Source organism: Meriones unguiculatus, chromosome 7, assembly GCF_030254825.1.
Source record: "Meriones unguiculatus strain TT.TT164.6M chromosome 7, Bangor_MerUng_6.1, whole genome shotgun sequence".
In the NCBI taxonomy this organism is placed as follows: Eukaryota; Metazoa; Chordata; class Mammalia; order Rodentia; family Muridae; genus Meriones; species Meriones unguiculatus.
Genome location: NC_083355.1, coordinates 106,715,401 through 106,741,946, shown reverse-complemented (window position 1 = coordinate 106,741,946; position 26,546 = coordinate 106,715,401). Strand labels below are relative to the sequence as shown.

Genomic DNA, 26,546 nt, shown 5'->3' with positions numbered 1-26,546 from the left:
AAATTAAAAAAACACATAATACTACAGAGACCATATGTGGCCCACAGAGCCTACATATTATGGAGAAGATATGTGAACCATTTCATAGCTGTTGGATAGTTTTGTTTGTGTTTGGTTTGCTGGAGTAGGGTGGGGTGTTCATTTTTGTTTTTATTGCTTTAAAGTTTTATTGGCAGACTTTCTGCAGCCAGCCCAGACTGGCCTTAAGCAATCCTGATGCCTCAACTTGCCTGAGTGCTGAGGTTATAGATGCAAGCTACCATTCTTAGGTTTACACATAAATAGTAATTTTTGTTTGTGTATGTGATGCTGTGAATTGAGCTCAGAACTGAAAACATTTGCATACACTTGATCAATACACTGCATCCCTAGCCCAAGAGCAATAGGAAATTTTTTTGGGGTGGCCTTGAACTCAAGAGATCCTCCTGCCTCTGCTTCCCAAGTACTGGGATTAAAGGCGTGCACTTAGTTGCACTCTATTTTTTATTTTAAAGATGACATTTACAATGTTCAGACCTTAGTTTATTAGAGTAAAACTTATTTGTGAATTAGAAGTAGGTTAATCCATAATGCTTTGGTCATGGTGTAGCTGACTTCTTAGGTAATAAGTTTACATATCTAAACTGTATTTGGCAAGTTGACCAAGTTCAGGGATACTCGGAGGCTGGGATACTACCAAGTAACTTTGGCCAGTTGCCTTTTAAAGGTAAGTTGGGTTTGGGATATGTATGTGTCTGGTTGTGTTTGCTTGCTTGACACATATGTGATGAAAATACATTTGCTTGGAATGTGACTTTTTATAACTTGAAGAGAATATTGGGTTCATTTACTTTCCACTGAATATTCATAATGCTAAGTGTTACTTTAGTCATAGTATATGTATTATTGATGACTTAAGATTTTCTAAGGACTACAAAAAATAAATCATCTTCTGCCAGTGAACTCAGCACATATAAATTTGGGCTTTGGCGTTTAGAAAGATGACTTGGTGGTTAAGAGCACTGGATGGTTTTCCAGAGGACCCAAGTTTGAGTCCCAGCACCCATAAGGCAATTCATAACTGTCTGTACTCCAGTTTCAAGGCAATCTGATGCCCTTTTCTGGCCTCCACAGGTACCAGGCCCTCACTTGGTACACAGGCATGCACACAGGCAGAACACCGTACACATAAAAACATTTCTGCATATACTTACCATAGGAGAAGTGATAGTACCAAGGCCAAGTTCTTTCAAGTCATCGTAAAGAGTTTTGTCTGTGTTTTGGACAAGAGACAGAAAACAAAAACTGAATACATAGATTAAATTTAAGTAGTTTTTATTTCAACAAAGAAAATAGCCAGATACCTTGGCACCTATAGTTCTGGTTATCCAAAAGGCAGGCCTTTATTTGTGAGATCATAGCTAGTCAGAGTTACATGAAGAGACTCTGTCTCCAAAGCTGGTGTATGGGGGGGGGGGGATTAAACACCAACTACTACTATATTTCATTAAATCTGAGATGCACATCTTTATATATTTATCACCTCAAACTAAGGTAAGTCTTACAGTTGATGGCATTAATAGTTTTGTTTTCATAGTTACTAGGAAGGAGTTAGGAAAATAAATATCCAACTTAAGAACTGAACTGAGAGAATCATAGTAATAACTTGTTCTAAGTGCATCAGATCAGGAAGTTTTCACAAAGGTGTTAACTTGAATTGTCTTGTTCTTAGAAAGAATGACATTATTAATTTAATGTGAAGTTAAGATGTTAACTATAGGAAAGTGGTGTGGTTTGCTTTAAGTGGGAAACTTGAGTCTAGCAGGAGCGTGTCAGGACATGGGAGCAAAGAGAAGGGCCTTTTCTTTAGTTCAGGCACTCCCTGTCTCTTCTTGTGTGAAAAGAATTTATTGTACTCCAATAAGAGCTATATAGAGAATCATTTTACAAGATGAACATCCTATTGGAAACTTCTATCTTAGGTATATTCTATTTGTATTTTATAACTGGGACAAGTTACATTGAAAGCTAACTCCTTCACCATGGGCTCTCTTCCCAGACCTGAGGGTGAGAAAGCTCAGATAACAGCAGTCATGAGTAATAAGTCCTTATAAAGCCTGGGTTTACAGTATACAATAAGAGCTGTATAAATTTGGGAAAACAAAAGATTTATTTCAGAGAGAAATTTATAAGTTAGCTAACATTGTAAGTAGAAAGACAGTGAATGGTTAAATGTAGTTTGGAAACGTAGGGAGGTTTAAATATTATATGCTTTTTAATTAGTATTTGTTACTTTTAAATATAGCTAAGCAAGTCTGTGTAGCTAATGCCCATAGTCCTTTCTAAAGTGAGTACAAGATCCATTTATCTATTTACTGTGTCTTTTTAAGGCTCATGTTGACTAGATAGTGTTGTTAGAAATTATTGAACTCAGGCTGGAGAGGAGGATTGGCGAGTAAAAGCAGCTTGCTGTTGAGTTCGGTCTTTTGAACCTACATGGTGGGAAAGGACCAACTGCTAAAAACTGTCTTCTGACCTTCACATCTGAGCCACGGCACACATTTCCCTCTCACACGCTATACTGAGAACTGAGACAGAACTCTGTAAAAAGAATACACTTCTTTTAAAACTTTGTTGTAGGACCAGAGGCAGCTCAGTGGTAGAGTGCTTACCTGGCATCATAAGGCCCTGGTTGGCTTCAATCCCCAGCACCAATGGGAAGGGTCCAGAGCCTTGCTACAAAGCTTCTATTATTAGTTCCATGTATGGTAATGAGTCTCTGACTTGCCTGTGTCATGTATTACAAAAAAGAAAAGAAAAAGGTGATCCAAACTGAACACAAGAGATTCCTGGCCTGTTCTAATGAAGATTAATGGTGGTGTGAGTAGAAGCAGAATGTACTTTGCATTGAAAATGCTGTGGTTGTGCCAGTTCCACATAACTGGGAGCTTTCTCTAATCTCCTTTGACTGGACCTTAGAGAATTGACCGGTAAAGCTGGGTGTGGTGTGCACACCTTTAATCCCAGCACTCAGGGAAGCAGAGGCAGGCGGATCACTATGAGGTCCAGAGAAGCCTGGTCTGCAAAGTGAGTCCAGGACAGCCAAGGTTACACAGGGAAACCCTGTCCTGAGGGGGAAAAATTGACTGTTAAAATGTGGAAAACAACTTGCTATTCAATATCAAAGAATAATAGTATTTGGGTATTTTTGATGTGGGGCTGTTGGGAGGTGAATTTAAACAAATAATATTGATGTAAATCAGGACAAATGGAAATAAGATCGGGAGACAAACAAAAACAAAAACACAAAACACTTGTAATCCCAGCACTAGGGAGGCAGAGGCAGGCGGATTTCTGTGAGTCCAGCCTGGTCTACAAAGTTAGTCCAGGACAGCCAACGCTACACAGAGAAAGCCTGCTTGAAAAACAAACAACCAAAAACAAAACAAGAATTTAGTGTCTCCTCTGCATAGCCTGGCCTTACTGACTTGTGGGAAAGTAGATTCTTTGTCCATGCCGAGGAACTGCATCTAGCATCAGGGTTAATGTGATGTTTTGATAGGACACAAGTCTCCATAAAGCCTGCAGAATTAGATTACCAAATCTTAGAATAATAATAATAGCTCTTGCTTTAATTACTAAAAATTTAAAATTTACCTACTAGCCTGTTGATTTTTATCAAAATAAAAATGGTGCTGTTCCTTTGCCCACTAACCAAAAACAAGAGAAATCACTGTTTTAGAAATAAACCCTTGTCAGGCCTTTACTCACCACAAAGAGCAATGCCTCTTACTGCTTAAAAGGTCTTCACCATACCTATGTTTTTACATTTTTTTTTTCAGTAGTATAAAAATAAACTGCAGTTGTTACTGTAAACTATTTTGAAACTCCCTGCCCGGAGTGTTTCTTTATGAAGATACACTCTTAAATAAGTTGGATTGTTAGGGCAGTTTCTAACCAACTGTACCTAATTGGGCATTCACTTGTGGACCTCTTTGTGCCAACTAAAGAAAAATTGAGCTGCTTTACTCCTCTGCCTTCCCACCCAGAAACCGTGTCAGCATGGTTGCCTGGCTACCTGCTCATGAAGGACTTGATTAATAACAAATTGGCAATTTAACGAGCCACTTCCATGATCTCCAAAGAAACCAAAATACAAACACAATATTTAATCTTGCCAACCGAAGACGATGTGACTACATGAAGTGAGTATGCTTTTTTGAACTGTTTAAAGTAATTGGGGCATTAACTTACTGATAATTCCATATAGGTTAAAGAGGGCTTTGCTGAAATCTAGCTGTCTGAGTATATTTGGATCTTGATGAACGGTGACTTAAGAAACACCCCATACCTCAAGATGCAAATATATATCTCTTGATCTGTAAGTTAAAGCCTAATTAATTATTAAAAGGAAAACTAGGGGAAAAATTAAAAAGCATACTCGCTGCAATGAGAATAGAAGACCGCATTTTAAAACAATCTAAATTTATATCTAAACCATGGGAAGGCAATTTTGGGGGGCATGCAGATTTTTGTGGTCTATTGTCTTTTTTTTAACCACATTACACATACACCAGTGTAAATCCATGAACTCAATAAAATATTAAGAGTGTCCAAAAATTTGAAGATCAAATTAAAATACAGTGGATTGCCCTAATAAACAGTGTTTTGTAAATTTGCTTTAAAATGTATTGAAAGGTGTATGATGAAGGAATTTTCACCTTAAGTAATATGATAGTCTCAGTCCTCACCTCAACTATAAATTACATTTTGGCTAATAGTGATTGATACATTCCCAGAACTTTTCTGGCTTTCTAAGACTTGTGTTCTATGATAACATGCACTTTTCTTTTTGAGGGCCGGGCAGGGTCTCCCATCCCAGGCTGTCCTAGAACTCACTATGTAGCCCCCTCTGGCCTTGAACTTTAAGAAAACCTCTTTCTCAGCCTCCTAAGTGTTGGATTACAGGAATGAATTACACAACCCACTGACTTTGACTATTGAGAATGCCTTTTCTTACAGCAGTCTTAGATCCTTGTGTTCAGGTTTATATCTGCATAGAAGTGAGCATGGAGAACACTGGTGTCTGTTAAATAGGTTCTCTTGTTTGTTGACTCTGAGATTGAGAAGTTTAACCAGCAATGCCTCTGTGTTTCAGGTGCCCTCCGTTTTAAGAGAAAAATCATTGGATTAAAAGATGAATTTTATAACCGCTACATAATGAAAAGTTTTTTATTTGAACCTGTAGTCAAAGCATTTCTCAACAATGGATCTCGTTATAATCTGATGAACTCCGCCATAATAGAAATGTTTGAATTTATTAGAGTGGTAGGTTCTGTCTTCTTACATTAGAATTTTGGTTTTAATATTATGACTGTGAGTATTACTGATATTTTGTGTTCAGAATGTGTGGAGAGATTTTCTTTAAGAACCATGCTACCAAAAACCTAAAAGTAACTCAGTTCAGACTAATTAAAAAAAAAAAAAAAAAAAAAAAAAAAAACCAAACCAAAATTATCTGGCTTGCTTTATAGACGAGGAGCTGGGTGTGGTGGCTAGCATCTAATCCTAGTACCCCTCAGACCCTGTCTCAAATAAAAGAAAGAATTGTGATAAGACATATAGCACTTGAGTGCCAGGCAGTGGTGGCACACGCCTTTAATCCCAACACTCAGAGGCAGCCAGATCTCTGAGTCTAGTAAGTTCCAAGATAGCCAGGGCTACACAGAGAAACCCTGTCTTGAACCCCCCCCCCTAAATAAAAAACGAAATACAGAACTTGAGGGTAGTGTTTTATGTTACTGCACAACTGCCACAGAAGTCCATCTCCAGAGCTTTGCTATGGACCTCTTTTGTTCTTTAGTATGTTTTGAGATGAGGGAGGGTCTTGCTCTGCATTAGGCTGGCCTCAATCTCTTGACAGTGCTGGGATTGCAGGGGGACCAGAGTCACTAGAGTAGGACTTGGACATACAGTTTAGGAATACCTGTGGACAGTTTCCCAGGTACACCAAAAGCTGCAGACTGTTGAAGGAGCCACTATAGTATATGCTGTTCCCATTTTCATTGTTTGAGTATTTTAAAAATTGTTTAACTATGAAATTTTGTTAAGGAATTACCACAGTAATACTTTCATCTTGTTAAAGTGATAGGTTCATATCTGATTTATTTCTCTACAATTCCTTTGTGTAGGAAGATATAAAATCATTAACTGCCCATGTAATTGAGAATTATTGGAAAGCACTGGAAGATGTAGATTATGTGCAGACGTTTAAAGGATTGAAATTGAGGTTTGAACAACAGAGAGAGAGGCAAGACAACCCCAAGCTTGACAGGTAAGCCACCACATACTTGAACATGTTCTTCGTTCAGCGTAGATCTTGGTTTGTCAGTGTTAGAATTGGACAGACTAATTCCCTGTTAGAATCAGGGAAGACATGCCCAGAAATTGTGCGGAGGGGACATCTTGTCATTGCCTTTTTTTTTATGTGTGTGTTCACGAATGTACAATGTCACCAGGGGGTGGGGAGTGAGGAGGATATCTTCAGGACAACTTGCAGGAGTTGGTTCTCTCCACCTATAGGTTCTGGGGCTCAAACTCAGGTTTGTTCTTGATAGAACACACCTTTACTCTCAGCCGTGTTGGTGACCTCTGTGCTAGTCTTCTTAATTTTTTCCTGAAAGTGTAGATAAATTATAGTTAGATCTTCAGATAGCAACATAAACTGATATAGCAGTGAGGTTCCAAATGATCACAATATTCTGTTAATCGTCTTTTTAAGTACAGATTATTTAATATACCATATGCTATACTAAATAACTAGAATCACACAGTTTGAGTTGTTATTGGTTTTTCCCCTTTAATTGTGGGTAGGTGGATATGGAGTTGGGGGAGGGGGTGTCTGCAAGTATGTCTGTGCCCCAGGTGCATGTCTGATAGCCACAGAGGACATGAGGGTGTGTTGGATTTCCTGGGACCATACAAATGGTTATGAGCTGCTGTTGGGTGCTGGGTGTTCAGGTCCTGCCATGCCAACTCCAGCTTCTGTAGTATGGTTTAAAAAACTGTACAATAATTACTTAACTCCCAGTGTTACAGAGTTTCATAGATGAAGAGTTTCATAACTGACCAATAACAGTTACCGTTTTAGAAAAATGAAGTTTAATTTTACTAGTTTATGTTAAATTTGATAGTGTCTGTCTTTTAATTATGCATTTGTTTGAGTGTGATTTGGTTTTGGTGATGCCAGGGATCAGGCTCAGGATGTGGTTAAGCTACACCTCAGCCCTTACGGTCTTTCATTTTCTCATAGCATGCGGTCTATCCTGAGGAATCATCGCTATCGACGAGATGCCAGAACACTGGAGGATGAAGAAGAGATGTGGTTCAACACAGATGAAGATGACATAGAAGATGGAGAAGCTGTGGTGTCTCCATCTGACAAAACTAAGAATGATGATGACATCATGGATCCAATAAGTAAATTCATGGAAAGGAAGAAATGTATGTTGGAAACAGCGGGCAAGGGAAAGTGAGACTGTGTCAATCCAGGCCTTATTTCTTGAGGAAACGATTAGTAGCTACTCTGAATACGATAACAGTTCAGAGATCTACAGGACGTGACTGAAGTGCTAGCCGTGTGAAGGTGTAGACTTGAGTTTCCCTAGTTTAAGGGGAGATAGTTTGGAGGTTACAAATACTAAATATAATACTGAAGATCATATGTCTGTATTGTAAAGTTTGCTGGGAAATGGTATTTAGTACATGGATAGGCTTTGTTCATAGGTTGGACTTCATTCAGAATTGCTCTTCAGCAAAGAAATAAGCTGGTTAATTATGTTCTAGTGTCACTTCATTTGGAAGGATTAAGAAAAAAATGAGTGAAAGCTATTCTGCATTTTCATTTTTAGTGAAAGAAAGTGAAGAAAAGGAGGTGCTTCTGAAAACTAATCTTTCTGGACGACAGAGCCCAAGTTTCAAACTTTCCCTGTCCAGTGGGACAAAGACTAACCTCACCAGCCAGTCATCGGCAACAAGCCTGCCTGGTTCTCCAGGATCACCTGGGTCTCCAGGCTCTCCAGGCTCTCCTGGATCCGTCCCTAAGAGCACATCTCAGACGGCAGCTATTACCACAAAGGTACACTTCTGACTTCCCACATGCTGGCCTTTCCATACCATGCTTTAAGCTTTTTCACTGGTCTCTGTGGCTGGGATATCTCTTTGGTTCTCTCTTCTGGAACTAGCTAAATGCTGTGAACTGAAGGCGAGGCCCTAACAACCACTACCTGAACTTTTGTGTTTACTGCAAATCTATAGGCTGCTTTTATGAACTACATGTTCATAATCTTTATTACCATTCTCAGAACCCAGATGAAAACTTGGAGGGGAAGCAGGAGGTTTTTTTATGTGTGTGGACAAAATACAGCATGTGTTTGGACAGGTCAGAGGACAATTGCAGGAATCAGTTCTCCTGCATGTGGGTCCCAAAGATCGAGCCTAGGTCACTTGGTTTGGTAGAAAGTGCCCTTAACCTGCTGTGTCATCTCGCTTACCTCTGTGTCAGTCTCATTTCATCAGCAGATTTCCTAAGGCTGAGTCAGACTTGTTGAAATGAAGTCCCAGGCTGAGAGCAGAGTAATAGGAATTATCATAGCCATTCAAGTTGTACTTTAGTAGTTTCTGGTGAAGAAGCAGGGCTAAAAAGGAAATCCGGGCAAAATAATGACAAAGAGACAGTAGAATTACTTTCCTGTCTTCCTTCATTTTGAATGATCTGTCTTTTTGTGTTTGCATTTTGATACCATTTTTTAGACTTTATTTTAAAATAAATTTGAGCCAGGCATTGTAGTGCAGGCTAATAATCCTACTGTGGAGACTGAGAAAGGAAAATTGCTAGATCAAGACCTGCCTGGGTAACTTTAAGTGAAAACTGGCTCAAAAAGTGCAGAAGGGGCCCAGGTATATAGTACTAGTAGAACACGTGGCCTAAGCATGCATGAAACACCTGTGCACCATTAAAAAGAAAAAAGTGAATTTTATACACTGCTTGTCGTAAGCCATTTTTCAGTGGTGTTTCTCTTTTCTGGGTGGTTTTCTAGTATTACATTTTTGTTGTTGCTGTTGTCTTAATTAAGTAGCTTAAAAGAACCTTACAGAAAATATGAAGAATTTAGAATGTATATAAAAATAATGATTTTCAGTATGCTAGCACTGGCATACTTTTTCCAGGTTTACCACAGCTATATTTAAATACCTGTCTTTGGTTTTGTTCTTTAACTCTTATTTCTGAACAGGGAGGACTCGTGGGTCTGGTAGATTATCCTGATGATGATGAAGATGATGAGGAGGATGAAGACAAGGAAGACACGCTACCATTGTCAAAGAAAGCAAAATTTGAGTCCTAATAATAGCAACTGACTCTGATCAGTACCTGTTGACAAAACTGGTTCTTTACCCCTTCCCCCTACAAAATCCCATCAAAGTGCAGTGGTCTCTTGTGAATGACTGACAAAGATCAGCAGCACACTGGACTTCTGCTCATCAAGTGCCAATTCAATGGAGCAGGAGGAGGGGAAGCCGTGCAGTTAGGGGGAAGACAGAAGCCTGTGAGCTCGCCAGCTTGGACCACACATTGCCCTTTTCTCAGGGAAGGAAATGGAAATAAAAAGCCAACAGGGCAGGGGTTTTGTCAGTGGAACTCTGGATTGACTGGTCAGTTGCTACAATCAGAACCTGCTTTCTTGGACCATGTTTGAGACTTAGAAGAATGGGTCTTTCTGCCATAGTTCCTCACTAGTAAAAGAATGCCAGCAGTTTCTTTGTATAAAGAGACCTGCCTTTAAAATCGTACATTCTGAACATTTTAGTCAAGCTACAACAGGTTTGGAAAACCTCTGTGGGGGAGGGGCAAAATAAAGTATCCTCTTTTTTTAATCTGTTCCCTTTGCCCTTCGAACTGCAGATTTTTTTTTTTTTAAGTGGGGATTTGTCCCTACTTGATTAAAGATTGAGTGGAATTCTAGATGTGGTCATTTGTGTCATAATTTTTCTTTTTGTTTCAGTTTGTTTTGTTTTGTTTTTTTTTTTGTTCTGTTTTGTTTTTCCCTCTCCCCCTGAGTGTATGATTAGTTGTTGAGTTATATATATTTGGGACCATTAAACATTTTTGATGTAATATAGCCTAACGTGCTGGCACCTGCTTTACATGTGTAATTTGTGTTCTACATCACAGTTCTTAATTTGTTTAGAGTTTTATGAAAGATGGTATAGTTTTTATTGACAAAAGCAAAGTAATCTTACAACTATGTGCATACAAAAGCAATACTATTTTGTGACTAAATATTTTATATTAAAATTTGCATCAGCAGCTGTCTTGAGATTTCAGGGAAATAGAGTGGAATTTAAAACTTCAACAGTTTTGTTAAACCTAGAAACATGAAATTAGTATTCCAAAGAGATTCAGAAATTTCATATCTTGGAGAAATGACGGTACATTAAATCAAAATTGAGGATGGATGATTTAAAAGTAATACTTGACTTTTGAATAATAAAAAGAAAAGTGAAGAGTAAGAGAAATTGTATTAATTGTATGTTTCTTTTCTTTCTTTCTTTTTTTAACATATGCCCTTTGGAATACCAGTTTAAGTTGTAAGTGGTGGTACCTAAGTAAACACCCAAGGACTGTTATGTGACACCTTATTAAAACAGTGGTTTGGGATGTGGGGTGTAGCTTTAGTGGTAGAGTAGGCTGGGGCAGTTTCTATTTAAGCTCCCATCACCACCAATTATATATATAATAGTCTTTACTTTTAGATATACTGCAATGTTTTCGGGGAAATGGGAGAATGGGTTCTAGAACTCTCGCTTTTTTAAAATGAAAAGTAGAATTTTATAGTTGCTAGTGAGTAAAATTTTATACTCAAGGAGAGAATACTATTATGGATATACTTTGAGTATCCATCTAAGCATTTTGTGCTCCTTTCCTAGTTACTTCTTACTCCTTAGTAACAATAAGAATTTTAGAATATGGGGGGGGGGGCTGCATGTCTTTAATCCCAGCACTTGGGAAGTTGCGGCAGGTGGATCTTTGAGTTTGAGGCAACATTGTCTCAGAAAAAGATAAAAGATACTTATATTTTAACCAGGCAGTGGTAGTCCATGTTTTAATCCCAGCCCTTTAATGGCTATTTGCCTGCATGTATGTATGTGTGCTACATGTCTGCAGTGTCTGGAGAGGTCAGAAGTCGGATCCTCTGGAACTGGTATGAGCCAGCAAGTGGGTGCTGGGAATTAAGTGAGACTGATGTGAGCCAGCAAGTGGGTGCTGGGAATTAAGTCCTTGTCATCTGTAAGAGCAACAAGTGCTTTTAACCACGGAGCTCTTCAGCTCCCTTTTTGATCTTTTGAGGTAGTCTCTAACTATGTGGCTCTGGCTGGTTTAGGACTCTTATCTAGACCAAACTACCCTTGAACGAGGTAGCAGCAATCATGCTCTTCCTGAATGCTGGGTTCGTAGCTCTGCATAGCTATTTCTGAGGCAGAAATTTTGGCTGTTAATAATTGGAGTTAACAACTCTTGTTTTCTGTTGTGTTTTGGTTTTGAATGGGTCTCACTATGTATCCCTGGCTGTTTGGAGCGCCCTATGTAAACCAGTTGCAGTGATCCACCTGCCTCTTGTCTCTAGAGTGTGTGCCACCATACTTAACCAACTTTCCTTGCTTATATAGAGAAAAGAAGTAAGATCTAAGTCAATACTGTCTTCACTGTTACCTAGAATATTTTGTGCCAACTAGTGATGTCTTAAACGTTTATTTTATTTTATTTATTTTTTTTCAAGAAAGCATCTCTGGCTGTACTCAAAGATCCTCCTGACTTTGAAGAATGATTCTTGGAACACTTGATATTCTAGGACAAACTCATCACTTGTCTTCATAAATCATCCAGTTATTTTAAAGAAATCTGGGTTAACCTTTGGCCATACTTTTTGGGTTGTTGCTTTCTTAGCTCTTGGTTATTATAGTTATGTAAGTAAACTTGATGAAGGCTTGCTTTATAATAGGTAAAAAGGCACTTCCAGTGGAGATCTACCATTAGCCAGAAATCACTAGATTTGAAATTTAACTAAATGGCTACAGCACTGTTTCTATTCTGGGGATTCAGCCCAGGACCCTACTGCCCTGAGCACATGTTATACCACTGAGTACACACCCAGCCCCAAGTCAGCACTCCTAAGGCCAAGTACTGTCTTAGAACCTGGTATGTATATAGTATAAATGATTTTCACTTAATGATATCAATGAGTTCTCATTTTGTAGTGTATCTCCTGAGGTAATGAAAACTTTATAATTACACTGGGAAACATCCTTGCACCCAAAAATGCTATCTTGGTAGTTGTCAATGGGTTATGTTTGATTGCTGTTGTCCAGCTATACCCAGATCCTGTATGGAATTTCATCAGAACATCCCTCTGGTCTTTCAACATATTACCCAGACACCCTATTTATACCTTGAAGGAAAGCTCTATCTTGTTTCAACTTTGCATCTGTAACACCTCATACCAAGGAAACTACCTCAGTATGGCTCCCTGGAAATGTGTGTGCTCACTCTGCTAACCAATGGCTTACACGATTTTCCCCATTTAATGGATAGAAATGGAGGACTCCAAACTGAAATTAGAACTTTTTGTTGTTTTGTTTTTGAGATAGTGTTTTTTGTGTGGCCTGAACTAACTTTGCAGACAAGGCTGGCCTCGAACTCACAGAGATCTGCTTGCTTCTGCCTCCCTGAGTGCTGGGATTACAGGTGTGTGCCAGCGTGCTGTGCTGAAACTGGAACTCTTATTGGTATTGCTAATGTGGTTTGGATAAATTTTATTAATTCCTGCTGGATGTGATGGTGTACACCTTTAATCCCAGAGACAGAGGCAAGCTGATCTCAGTCTGAGGTCAGCAAATTTTAGGGCAACACAGGAATTCTTAGGGTAACGGGGATGGTAAATAATTACTAAAATCTAATCTTTTCTGGCCCTACCCTTTCTGTCTCTGAAGAGTGTAGTGTGAGTGCAGTTAAAGTTTCTCTAAGCTGGTAAAAGTTCACATAGCAAAGGATAGCCTTGTATTCATTATCCTGCCTTTATCTCCTGGTTGTGCCACTATACCCAACAGACGACCAGAGACAGAATTCGTGCTGACATTGAATTTGGGATCCTCCTGCCTCATCCTATCGCATTTTTCTCCAGTGTGTGCCTCTGGGGCCGGCTCCCCATTGTTTGAATCCTGTTTTCCACAGGTTGGGTTCAAACAATTCGCCTCCCAAGTAGCTGGAACTTCGGAATGTGCCATTGCACATGGCTTCTAAGTAGTTTTGAAACAAGCATCTTGGTGATTTAGTCCAGGCCACAGATGTATTCACAAGCCACTGCCTACACATACACACAAACTTCTGTTAATATAGGAAGAAAAATAGGTAAGTTTTATTGTACAAATGGAATTCATACAAAATGACTAGTTTGTATGCTCTTGTAACTTAAGCACTGCTCTAGAGGAAGGTGGGAGACTGTGGCATGCTCTCAGCCTTCACGATGTTCAGAGGGGCTGGCTCTGAGAGGGTGGAGGTTCTCGGCTTTGCTATTTAAATACTTGAGAGTCCATCTTGGGAGAAGAGTGAGGCAAGGTAGGAGGACCATAAACAGGACAAATGAGCATTCAGGAATCTACAGCATGTGAGTCCCACCTGTCCACTGATTGCTCAGATGCCCCTTAACCGGTTTCCAGTAGCTGACAGCATGTAGAGGCTAGAGGTGTAGCTTAGTGGTGCCACACTTGCCTGCAGTGTTGGGGACTGAATCTGGTTCCCAGCAAGAGTATAATGGCAGGAGGACAGAAGTTTAAAGTTTCTTGATCCTGACCAGTGCTGAAAACTGCAAAGGGAAGCTAAAGGAAAGCTATCCCAGTGACATCGTCAATGGATGATGAGTATTTAATATCTGTATTTGCGTTGGGGGTTGCTGGGGAGTCAAGCACCAGCCAAAGTTAGCCCTGTGTAACAGTAGTCGAATATTGCCTCAATCACTGAGCCACATCTCCACTCCTAAATACCTGGAGGGAGATGACTATAATACTTGATCTGCATCTGAAATTTACTGCTCTTAGCCATTCGAGTCTATCCAGCAAGAATGGAATGCCAGTTTAAAGCAGATAACCAAGAAGCGAGAGAGAACCATGCAAATCTCAATAAATGAGCTAGGGTAGCCAGACCAACAGTTTCAGACTTCAAGAATAATCAAAGGCACATTGGAAAGAAGGGCTACAGATAAAAACAGTGGCAGTCAGTCCACTCCCATCCACCCGTAGGCCACAGTCCTCACAGCCACGTGGTCCGTAGCCAACCTTGGTAGGGCAGCATTGAGAAAAAGCAGCTTCTCTGCTACACTTGGTTGGGAGTGTAGGGGGACTTAAAGGCAGGTGCTCAACCAAGAAAAGGAGATCAGTAAAACCAAATTTAAGAGCACTGGTTGCAGCCGGGGCGGTTGCACACGACTTTAGTCCCAGCACTCAGGAGGCCGAAGCAGGCGTATCTGAGTTCGAGGCCAGCCAAGTCTACAGAGTGAGTTCCAGGACAGCCAAGGCTGCATAGACTTAGTAACATGCTCTCCAGCCAGGCAGAACTGTAATACCGCAGGTCATCAGCAGATGTCGCAGCCCTAACGTCTGACAAAAGCCACGCTACAAAATTCCTAGCCAAAGGGCAGCCATTATTGAGTACCTGGTGTGTACTCGCTAAGCGTCTGCCAGTGGCTTCGAGTTAACACTCCCACATCACAGTGAGGATTAAACTCGTCAGTCATAGAGCGTCCGCGGAACAACGGCCCAGTTCGCGAAGCTAAGTTATTACCAGGAAGTGGTGAGAAATGTGGGGCTGCGAGGCGCCCACACAGCCCTGCCAGCAGGGGGCACGGCGTCCGTAGTGCTGGGGCCCCAGCTGCCAAGCTGCTGCTGCGCACTGCGGCCAGGACAGACTCTCCACCACCGGGTGCAATGGGGGAGGGGGGGAAGGGTAGAGCCACAGCAGGGGCGCACACGGGTGGGCGGCCACACCGCCAGCCTCCCGGAGGAACTTCTGGAAAGGGAGAAGCCGGGGAGAGCGCTGCGCGGGCGCACCGGTGCGCGACCCTGCAGCCCGGGGACCCCACCGAGCCTCCGCCGCCCCGGCCGGCACCGCGCCCAGGTCTGCGCGCGCAGGCTGCACCTGCCCGCGCGCCCGGGCCGCCACGTGCTGTGGCCCCGCCCCGCCCCGGTGCCCGCTCCCCACGCGCCCCCGCCCGGCTCGGCTCAGCTCGGCCGCGCAGGGCGCCGGGAGGCGGAGGACTGGCCGCGTCTGCCCTCCCTCCCTCCTCGCCCCCACCCCCTCGCTCTCCCCGGGCGGGCGGGGCCGCAGCCGCGCACCGTGGGCTCGCGCCCCGCCTTTGTCTCCCGCGCCCGCCGCCGGCTGCCGGAGCCGCTTTGTGCGGCGCGGCCGCGGCTCAGCATGGACGTGACGGTGTCGCAGCTCGTCGAGCTGTTCCTGCAGAGCCCGCTGGTGACCTGGGTGAGCGCGTCCTTCCTCCACTCCGTGCGGAGCCGGGGGCCGGGAGGCTCCGCGGCGGGCGGGCGTCCCGCGGCTTCCCTCTCGGGAGCGCGCACCTGTTCCCGGCCGTCGTGGCGGGCGGGGGTCGGGGGTGACCATCCTGAAGCCTAGAGACTCACCGTGGGGTCGCCGAGTGGGAACGCCGATCGGCGTGCTGGGCGCGCTGCTTTCCAGTGCATCTGAGACGTGAGAAATTTGTTGCAAAGTCCCCTTTATTTGTTATTTATTATTATTTTTTTAATTTTATTTTATTGGCGCTCTGGGACGCTGGAGAAAAGTAGCCAGAAGTTTTCCTCCTGTCCGGCGTCTGTTGCCTGGCGCAGGAAGGGACAGCAGCTCGGGAAGGGTGGGAAGAGTGAGGAGGTGGTGGGTGACCTCCCCGGCCCATCTGTCCCCCTGCGTCAGACGGACGTGCCTTTGCTTCCCCGCAGGTGAAAACTTTTGGCCCATTTGGAAGCGGCCACCAGGACAACTTGACTCTGTACATGGATTTAGTGGACGGCATCTTTCTGAACCAAATCATGTTGCAAATGTAAGTTGCCTCCTCAGAGAGGATGTTTTAGGAAACCTAAGACGGTAGTGCGAATGCCGGGTGGCTGGGGAGGGATTCCCTGCAGGTGGTCCACTGGACCTAGCGGATTTGGAATTTGACTCATTTGCAAACTCAGGGACTTGATGGTTGGTCTGAGAAAAGTCCCTTTTCTTTTCGGAGGGACACAGAACTATAAAAAAGGTCTGACAACAGGAAATGTCCGGTGGGTCGAGGTGTTGGCTCAAGCTTCACTCTGGCTTGGGAGCTGAGCTTCTGAGTCTCCTTCCCTTCTCTTCCCAGTTGCTGGGGCAGATGCAGTCCTTATGCCTGCTTGTGTGAATTGGGCTGAGAAGGGTCCTTCAGAAGGCACGAAGGCAACCATGCTGTGTTTGCACCGCTCTGCCTTAAAGAGTGTAATCTCGTAGATAGTGCTTGCCGCCTGTGCCTCTGACCACATCCGTTGCCGAGTTCTGCAGAGCCAGTGTCTGCCTGACATCTCACCACATCTCACCACCGTGTAAGGGTTGGCTCCTACCTCTGCATTCTGTGTCTCGCTCAGAAGCTTCAGGGATCAGGGATCGTATTGGAAGTGAGTGGCAGGATGAGTCACAGGCGCTTGGAACAGAATAAAACACCTCAGTGTGCTCTGTGGACACCTTTACTCACCTAGGACTGACGAAGGTGTCACACTCAGTAATCCAGTCACTCCCATTTATGGCTGGGGACCACGGGGAGGGGGTGACGTGACACCGTCACGTCCCAATTCAATGGCTCCGTTTCTTTTCATAGGGCATTTGATTCACAGTGGTGGAGACCCTGTCTTCCTTTTGTTGTTGTTTTAATTCGACAGTCTTCAGTGTCTGATATACTAAAGAGATACATTTGCTGTTGGCTTTGGAGGTGCTTCCCAAAGGACCCTGATGAGAATGAGTTTTACTGGGGCAGTCTGGAGGCAGGCTTGGGCTCTGGCCACGCTCCCCCCACCCCCATTCTGTCAGACCCCAAGAATGGCTGGATTCCATTGGTGTAAGGACCATACAGCCTGTCCGTCCCTGTAAAGCTGGAGGCTGTTTAATTAAAAAACACAGCAGTGTCCTCCAGTCTTTCACTTAGCTACACCCAGGCACAGGGGAGAACAAAAGCCCAGGGACCAAGTCCCTTTCTTCCCTGACCTTTGGAATTCCTGAGGCCTTTACCGCCTGCTTGTAAATCAGGGAAGCCTGTTGGACCTTTCCGAGAAATGCTAACTCATCATTTGTTTGCATGAATTCTGGGGAAGGGTCATCTGCCCTCCTCCCTGGCAGTTCAGTGATATGTAAGTGTGATCATTCTGGAAGAAGGATCTGGTAGGTGTGTGGCAATCCTGGGACAGCCGCAGAGACAATGAGAGCCTTTCCTGTGCCAGGAAGGAGAGGCAGGAGTGGGCGCAGGACCTGCCAGTCATAATGTTCTGCTTCTCAGGGATCCTAACTTGGCACCAGGTAACAGGAGTCAGAATGTGTTTGCCTCCGGAAGTGGGAGGAGCTTGACTGCCAACCGGCTGTGGAATGGCTCTGTGGAATGTACTCTCCCAAACTCAGGGCTGTGACTTAAGATTCACACATTTTTCTTGTTGTATAAGTAACCTGGTTAAAATCGAAATGGGGGTTCCGTACCTGCCATCTCAAAAAGCTGAGATGATAGGTGGCGATGCGCAGCCAACCCTTGAAATTAGGGAGTCCGGAGATCAAGGCCATTCTCAGCCAGGTAGCAAGTTCAAGGCCTGTCTTTGCTTATCTCGGAACACAAACAGAAAGCAAAAAGCTAAAAAGAACCCTAAGCGAGTGTTGAGCATCGGAAGTGGTCAGACCAGGCTTGAACCCAAGGTCCTCTTCCTACAAGCAGTGTGACAGTGGGACTGTTGCTAGGTGCCTCGGTTTCTTCTGAGAAGTAGGAAGTTCTGCCCTAAGGAGGTGGTCCTGGGGACTAAGTGAGATGATGTGTTAGCACCTAGTTCAGTACTGGCCGGGAACAGACGTTGGGGTCAGTCTCATACACAGAGTGCCTGGTTTCTTCAGTCTGCTTAAAACTGTGTGTGTACGAGAGAGCCTTTGTGAGCGCGCAGAATCAGGACAGCTTGCAGGAGTTGGTTTTCTCCTTCCACGGTGTGGTTCCTGGAGATTGAACTCAGACCTGGCGTCACGTGCCTTGACTTGCTGGGCCACTTTCTTCTGTGCTCAGCACTAAACGACCACATGATTCTCAACCCTGGTCTTTTCCTGGTGATGTGCAGGCTGACTTTACTTCAGCTGGGCCTTAGTCTCCCCTTTGGCCAGTGATCGGTGGGTGTTACCTCCTCCTGGTGCTGGGTGCCTGACTGCTGCCGTGCTACTTTTGATCAATTCCCCCCAGTTGGGAGGATGTGGTCTTTGGAAATGGCAAAGCCTTGTGGCTGACTGGGTTGGGGAGGGCTGAGATAAGAGGCTGTTACCTAATACTTCAGAGCCTTCTGGAGGCTGCCTTTGGTCACGTGACTGCACCTGGCCATTGTCTGCAGCAACCCGAGAAGGCTGGGTACTAGTCTCTTGGCCGTGGCCTCTCTGACACCAGGCTCACCTGGAAGCAGGAAAGCCCTGGCCAGGACTCAGCTATCAGGGGAGGCCCAGGACTAGGATTCCCGAGTGAGAGAGTCCACGAGTGGTCTAGATTACAGGCCATCTTCCTCTTGTCTGTGAGGACTGATGGGAAACTGGAAGCCTTGCTAGCAGGAAGCCCTGGCTTCCATCACTCACCAGTTCTGGTACATTGCCCCACTCCCCCAAGCCTCGATTTCCCAATGTGTGATGAGGGGATAGAGTTGTGTAGATGAGGGAGGACTAAGCAAGATGGTGGATATTAATGTCCAGATGTCCTTAGTGGTGTGTTCCGAGGGATTGGGTGCATCTGTGCTTGTGAGAGGAGCCTCCGTGGTTCTGCCTGCTGACTTCTGCCCTTGTTAGGATGGTGGCAAATTCACCCCAGCTGTCGATTATTCAAACTCTTCTGACCCCTGGGCATCTGACCCCCCCATTTCTAGCAGCCAGTGTGGACATTGAGTGGGTAGAAAGGGGAGTTGCCCTCCTTAAGCAATGCTGAACCTTTTGGTTTATTTCCTCATAGAAGCTCTCTTCGCCCCGAGAGACTTAGTTAACTGAGGGATACTAATGAGCATGATAATTAGTCTAATTAGTCATATAACTAATGTCATGGTTCTTTTCTAGTGTTCCTTCAGTTAGCTGTTTCTCCCCGTGCCTGGAGACAACAAAAGCAGATGTGGCTTGCGCGTCTCAGGTCCTGGGTGTGTACAGGGACTTTGCCAGCTAGGGCTGCCCGTGGTGCGCACTGACGCGCTGGGTGCCCAGTACTCCTGAAGTGGCCCGTCTGACGCAGGTGAACTCTAGAGAGGCATCGGGTGTGGCTCCCTTGAATGGGTTGCCTGGCATTCTCAGAGCCCTGGTACCGTCCCCAGCACTGCCCACAGTAGGTGTTTTGGTCCACTCTTAGAATCCTGGTAGGAAATAGAGGATCAGAACTTCAAGGTCATCCTCGGCTACTAAGTAAGTTTGAGGCAGCCTGGGCTACATTAAACCATGTCTCAGAAAAGAAATTAAATCCAGGGTTGAAATACTGATGAAACAGTTGGGTATCCTACCACCTTCAATCCCAGTTATCTCAAAGGTTGAGGCAGGAGGATTATAAATTGAAGGTTAGCCTGGGCCACACAATGAGACTCTTGTCACACACAAAAGGGGGGAGGGGCAGGGATGTAGCCTGGTGGTGAGTGCTTGCCGAGTGTGTGTGCAGCCAGATTCACATTTTAAGCTTGGGTCCTGTGACGCTGCTGGTCATTCCTTAGGTGGCCCCTCTCTTTGTCATGCTCAGAAGGCTTCTGGTGGCTAAAATCCCTTTATAGTAGAATGCTGCCTCTTTCCTATGTTTCTTTCTTTCTTTCTTTCTTTCTTTCTTTCTTTCTTTCTTTTTTTCTTTCTTTCTCTCTCTCTCTCTCTTTCTTTCTTTTTGGTTTTTCAAGACAGGGTTTCTCTGTGTAGCCTTGGCTGTCCTGGACTGTCTTTGTAGACCAGGCTGGCCTCGAACTCACAGCGATCCTCCTGGCTCTGCCTCCCAGAGTGCTGGGATGACAGGCATGCACTATCTTGCCCAGCTCCTAAGTTAATTTCAGTGACACTCTAGGCCTTTATTTCTTTGCTAGTGAAGGTCCCTAAAAGAATCCTGACATGTAAATATGGTTTCACCAGACTCCACCCTGATGTGGTAGGGGCTGTGGATCGTGTGTGGGAAGGCTCAAATGCTTAGGACACTGTGCAGACTTGAGAGTATATGTCAAATATTTACTCAGAGGTCAACCGTTAAACAGCTTGAGATCCAATCGAGCCTTGTGCTTCCGATGACATTTGAAGTGATTCAAGGTGTGCGTTTTTTCTTTCTGTTTCTCCATCTTCTGTTAATGTGGCCCTTGAATGAACCAAAGAGTGTTGACATTTAGTTCGTGGCTCCCCACCAGCCCTGAGGAGGCTCTGTGCCTCCTCTGACTTGTGAAACTAGGAAGATGGGCCTTTGAGTTCCTGGCCTTCATCCTTGGTGGTGCCTTGGGACAGCAGGAGAAAGGAGGGAGGGCTTTGCTGTGGAAAGCAGAGCTCCCTTCCCTCTTGGCTCGCTCTTGGCAGACATTTCCCACACTGAGGGTTCGGGGACTGTCCTGCATGTAGATGAGTAAAGGAACTTGAGCTGACCTCTAGTTCCTTTACACGAGTTTCGCCTGAGGTTGGAAAATGAGTGACACTTGGGGGTTTCCCACACTCAGCTTTTCTTGTGGGGTGTGATGGTACAGCGGTCATGTCTTACACCTGGATATCAGGTTGTCAAGACACCCACCACTGCATCGCTGGTGTGTAAATCATGACCTGGACCAGCCTAGGTCCAGATGACAGGGAGGCCTGTGCTGATTGGAGCGTGATTCTCGACGTCAAGACATGTTAGGGCCCTTGGTTTTTATTTTTTTCTCTCCTTTTTCTAAGATCTATTTATTTTATATATATATATATATATATATTGCTGTTTTGTTTACATGTATGTTTGCACACCAGAAAAAGGATATCCCACAGGACTAAAGTTATAGACTATATTGTGAGCCACAGGGTGGGTGCTGGGGATGGAACCCAGGACCTCTGGAAGAGCAGCCAGTGCTCTTAACTGCTGAGCCACCTCTTCAGCCCTAATTTTGTTGGTATTTCACAGTTTGTTTGTTTTGTTTTGTTTTGGCTCGGCTTTTTAATGCTAAAATACAGTTTTGTATAAGTTACTGGTTTGTATATGTCTGTCAGTTCTCAGTGTTGACACCTGGATGTCCCTCGTGGCGCTCCAGGCAGTGGAAACAGGAACAGTACTGAAAGGGGCTGCGTTAGGCAGGGTGAGGCAGCAGAGATGGTGGGCACCTTATGGTTCTGACACAGCTGTGGGCAAACTTAGGCTTTGAACTACGGCCTCATGGTCACCAAGGGAATAACTAGGCCCATGAAACTGAATGCTGGTCTTTTGCTGGGGAAGTGAATGCCTGGAGGTGTGAGTTTTACTGTTTTTTATTCCAGAGACCCCAGACCCAGCAACCAGCGCATCAACAAGCATGTCAACAATGATGTGAACTTGCGCATCCAGAACCTGAGTATCCTGGTGAGAAACATCAAGACCTACTACCAGGTGAGGCTGCTCTGCCGGCCCAGGGCCTGCACATCTGCAGCGGGGCCTCTCCAGTGGGTTCCCACAGGTGTGCAGACACGTCCCTCCTCAGATGGGTGGACGGGGCCCCTGGAGGGAGTTCCCATTGGTTTGCAGTGGGACACCTGGAATGGGTTCCCACCAGAAGCCAGCGTAAGTAGTAGCTGTCTGCTGACCCTTGGCGATTCTGCATTAGCCCTGCTATGGGCTGTCAGTTGGGGTAGGTAGAGGGCTGTCGTTGTAGGTTGGTTCATGCTGAATGTCATGAGGGCCAGAGGGCCTTGACTGAGTCCCAGCCTGTTCTCTGTGTGTCACTTGGGGACTCTCTGGAAGGGGCCCATGGTCCTTGCCTTTGGCTCAGTGGCTCTCTCAGGAGCCACTCAAGAGCATAGGGACGGAAGGAGCCACAAAAGGCCTCCGGGGCCCAGAATGGAACTGCTGTGCCTTTAGGCAAGCAGGAACCTGGCTGTAAGGAGTGAAGGCTCCACTCTACACTGTCCACCGAGTTTGATCAGATGTGTGGGTGGGTCAGGGTGGCTGGCGCTCTGAGTGTTCATGAACTCTGCATGGCCAATTGGTGGGAGATGGGCTGCAGCTGGGGACCTCAGGCTCCTGGCTCTTGAGTCTTTGCTCAGCAGTAAAACTGCCTTCTGCTGTACGCTATCTCTTGACACTCCAGGTGAAACCACAGTCACTATGAGTGCCGTTATTTGTGCCAGGGTTTTACCAGACTGGTGGCCAGATGGCTTTCAGCTTCTTGGTCTGAACTGATTCCTGGTGCTGAAATCAGGGGACCTTGCAGGCATGGTGAGGTCTCTGCTGACCTGAGGATTCTGCAAGCCGAGGCCCCCTCTCTGCCTCCAGATGCTAACTTGAGTCAGCTGAGAAACTACTGGCTGAGGTCTGTGACTTGGGCCTGCACTGGGCTCAGGTCCTCCTAAGGGCTGTGAGTGTTGCAAGATCCTTGGCTTCTCTGCAATCTGAATTTGAAATGGGTTGGGAGAGGGAAAGAGTGAGTAGCGTCTTGGGTATTCTGTCATGGTTGTGTCTGTACTCCCTTCAGGGGAGGGTGAGCATTACAGGGAACACAGACTGTGTACATGCACACATACACCTGCACATGAGCACCCACACACATGTGAATACACATACAAGCATACCGCATAACCACCCCATCACACGCAGAACAGAAAGAGTGGGGCTCGGGGGGCTCGGGGGTCTAGCTCACTTGGTACAGTACTCAATGTGTAAGCATGAAGGCCCGATTTAGATCCCTACACTCCACATTTCAAAAACCCGTACACAGTGGTAAGTGCTTATCATCCCAGCAGCAGAAGATCCTGAGGACTCACTGGCGGCCAGCCTAGCCTAATTGGTGAGCCTCGGATCCCAGAGTGAGACCCCTTCTCGACTAAGTGGATGGCTGCTGAGGAACAGCACTTGAAGTTGACCTTTGGCCCCTCTGTGCACATATACACGACTGTTCAGAATGGCTCTGTGAGATCTTTAGTTACAGGGGCTCAGGGAGATAGATGCCTGAGAGCCTTAGGAGAGACGGCTCTTGGCGACAAGGTGGATTCATTCTCTGGGGTAGGGGGAGCTACACCTGGGGCTGGGTGTGCTGTGAGAAGGGGGATTTCAGGAATCCCTTCTTTATGTCAGCTGGTCAGAGGCAGTGGTGCTCTCGGTGAACTTGGGATCTGTGGTGAGAGGCCTGGGGCCTACCCTGCATGACAGGACAGGCTTCTGTCTGCAGGTGCCATTTGTTTTAGTTTTTGTTTGTTTGTTTGCTTGCTTGCTTTGGATTTTTTGTTTTGTAGCCTGGGCTGTCTTGGACTTGCTTTGTAGACCAGGCTGGCCTCAAACTCACAGAGATCCACCTGCCTCTGCCTCCCCAAGTTTTGGGATTACAGGTGAGCACCTCTGCACTGGCTCCTGCAGGTGCCGTTTGTGACAAGGTGCTGAGCTGTGCATGCCAGAGGGAACAGGTGGTACTAAGCATTCAAGAGACCCTACCCAGTCTGTGGAGTGAGGTAGGCAAGACTTGGAGGTGGCACCAGAGTGGAATTCTCTTGACTGATGGGAGTTTCCAAGTTTGTAGAGTCACAGGAAGGTGAGGAGAGGACAGAGTCAGGGTAGAGCCAGGCTTGGAAGCTCAAAGGAGTTCTTTTCCAGGAAGGTGGTGGTACACACCTTTCATCCCAGCACTGAAAGCAGAGGCAGGTGAATCTGTGAGTTCGAGGCCAGCCTGATCTACAAGGCAGGGCTACACAGAGAAATGCTGTCTCAAAAACAAACAAATAGACAAACAAACAAAAAAGTTTCAGGAATAACATAGTTTACGGGGAAGGAGGCCTACACCTCAGAGTTGGTGAGTTACAGAGCAGGACATGAGTGTGAGGGAGACAAAGTCAGGATTCAGGATCTCCAAAGACAAAGGGCTGTAGCTGGGTGTAGACATCTCCAATGTGGCAGGGTGTTACTTCTCCAAGCAGAGTTCTCAGAAGTGGTGAGGTTTCTGTGGTACTTTAAGGGTCTTAAAGCTCTCCCTGCAGCTCTAGGTCCTTAAAGACACTTTGTTTGGGTGGCCCAGCAAGCCCCCTGCTGCCAGTGATTAGAAACTGTGAGGGGCCAGGTCTGGGCTGGATGAAAGGCCTCAACATCACTTTGACGTTGACATGGGTGCTGAGAGGTGGTTGCCGCAGAGTTCCGGATGAGAAGCTGTCACACACAGGAAGAGCTGGGTGACCTAGAGGACTTGGAGGTGGGGAAGAGGGTCCCATGTCCTTGTCATCTCCCACCCTCTTGGGTGGGGATGGCACTGGATGTCTGTCTGGCTCCAGCTAAGCCACGCCTGCTGGGAGTCAGCGTCCTCGTGCCCTGCTAGTCTGTGAAGAGCTGGTAGGATGTGTGCATTAATGGCTGGCACGTTACCTGTGCCCAGGGCTTTGTGCATTCTTTCTTTCTGATTTATGGGGAACAGAAATTCAGTTCTTGTGTCAGAAGAATACTTGGTCTGTATAAACAGCTTGAAAAACAGGCACCATGAAGGCAGGCGGCGTGTCAGCCCTCCACAAGAGACAATCGCCCATCACATTTATGGTTTCCTCCCTGCTGTGGAGTGAATGGGTTTTGTTTTGTACCGTTGTGGGCATACCATAAGAATAACTGCACATCCTGGCCCTTTCCCTTCGAATGCAGCACTATAGCTTATTTTTGTGTAGAGGGTATTCAATGGGCATTTTCCCAAGGAACCACTGCCCAGCTTCCCTGTTGGAAAGTAGCCCAGAGAGTGGGATGAAATGACTTACATGACATTCCCAGCGAGGCACAGTGGTGCTCGCCTGTGATCTCAGCGCTGGCCAGGGAGGCAGAAGCAGGGGGAGGAGAGAGCTTGGGGCCAGCTTGGGCTGTACAGCGAGTTTGAGGACGGCACAGGCTGCACAGTGAGGCTGTCTTACAAACGCAGTCAAGAAGTATCTCTTGGAAAAAACAAAACAAAACAAAAAAACAACCCATACACATGAAAGAGTATGGAGGAGTATACAGGTGAGTTTACAAGGAGGAAAAGAAAGGGGAAAATAATGTAATTACAGTATCATTTCCAAAATTAAAAAACAATAAATAAGTTAAAAAAAAAAAACTAAGTTAAAAAAAAAAGTAACTCTTGCACCTTCCTCTGCCTGGAGTGGCCAGGAGAGGAAGAGGTGTTTTTTTGGGAAAAGACCTTTTAACAGTATTATTTATGTGTGCGGATATTTCGGCTGAATATAAGACTTACATATCGCATGCATGCCTGGTGCCTCGGAGGCTGGGAGGGTTGTGAGTTGCTATTTGGGTGCTGGGAATCAAACCGGGGTCGTCTGCAAGGGTAACAAGTGATATCTCTGCCACCCCCAAGCTCCATGTTCTTGAAGTGCAGGCCTCGACCATGCTAGGCAGTCGTGCCGACTGAGCTACATTTTCAGTCCTGTTTTGTGTGACCCTTAACCTCTGTGAGCAGTAGGTGCCAAAGCAGCTAGCTCTTGGGCACTAGTGTTAGGTAAGCGTGAGGTATCTGCAGCGAATGGGAAGAGTCTTGACAAAGTGAATGGTTTGAAGAATGAAACTTCTTTTTTCCTCAAGTTGCTGTGTGTGCCCGTGAACCACAGTGCCTTTTGGGTAAGTCAGTGGACAACTTTGAGAGACAATTCTCTCCCCCGACCATGTGGAAACTTGGCCACAAGTACAGTAACCCACTGGGCCATCTTGCTGATTGGAATGAAACACTTTGTCAGGCAGGGTAGTGATCTCAGCACTTGGGGGATTGAGTCAGGGGAAGCAAGCATTGGCTATATATGGACAGTTCAGAGGCAGCTTGAGCTACCTGAGACTTGGTCGTAAAACACACACACACACACAGAAAGAATAGAAGGCAATAGATATTCAGCATTGTTCGTGGCTTGGGGAAGTGCGAAGTCTTGTTTCCTTAGCTGGTTGGGGGTAGAGAAATTCAGGCACACACGGAACTTGCGTCATGAATAACACATTATATTGGCTCTGCAGAAAAATTGCCTTCCTCACTGCTTGACTAGCCAGCCTGCATCTACAGCTGAGGAAATGAAAGATAATGTTTTTGCTCCCGAAAATGTTCCCTTTCTCCAGGTTAGGAGATGTGAG

The 26,546-nt window shown here is 45.4% G+C and overlaps 2 protein-coding genes across 6 annotated transcripts in view; both read left to right on the top strand.

The window, feature by feature from the left end:
• Window positions 1–10,554, top strand: part of Ppp4r3a (protein phosphatase 4 regulatory subunit 3A) — a 42,992-nt gene extending 32,438 nt beyond the window's left edge. For both annotated transcript variants that reach the window (XM_021653213.2, XM_021653212.2), the window contains exons 11-15: window positions 5,138–5,307; window positions 6,171–6,313; window positions 7,292–7,482; window positions 7,890–8,116; window positions 9,273–10,554. In XM_021653213.2, the coding sequence (XP_021508888.1) occupies window positions 5,138–5,307; window positions 6,171–6,313; window positions 7,292–7,482; window positions 7,890–8,116; window positions 9,273–9,383 (842 nt within the window). In that variant the 3' untranslated portion in view covers window positions 9,384–10,554. The remainder of the gene's footprint in view (window positions 1–5,137; window positions 5,308–6,170; window positions 6,314–7,291; window positions 7,483–7,889; window positions 8,117–9,272) is intronic.
• Window positions 10,555–15,402: 4,848 nt separating this feature from the next.
• Ccdc88c (coiled-coil domain containing 88C) overlaps window positions 15,403–26,546 on the top strand; it is a 118,885-nt gene continuing 107,741 nt past the window's right edge. For 2 of the 4 annotated variants that reach the window (XM_021653219.2, XM_060388055.1), the window contains exons 1-3: window positions 15,409–15,565; window positions 16,036–16,136; window positions 21,761–21,869. In XM_021653219.2, the coding sequence (XP_021508894.1) occupies window positions 15,506–15,565; window positions 16,036–16,136; window positions 21,761–21,869 (270 nt within the window). In that variant the 5' untranslated portion in view covers window positions 15,409–15,505. Of the gene's footprint in view, window positions 15,566–16,035; window positions 16,137–21,760; window positions 21,870–26,546 lie in introns of all 4 variants that reach the window. The other 2 variants (XM_060388056.1, XM_021653218.2) reach the window with 2 other exon arrangements.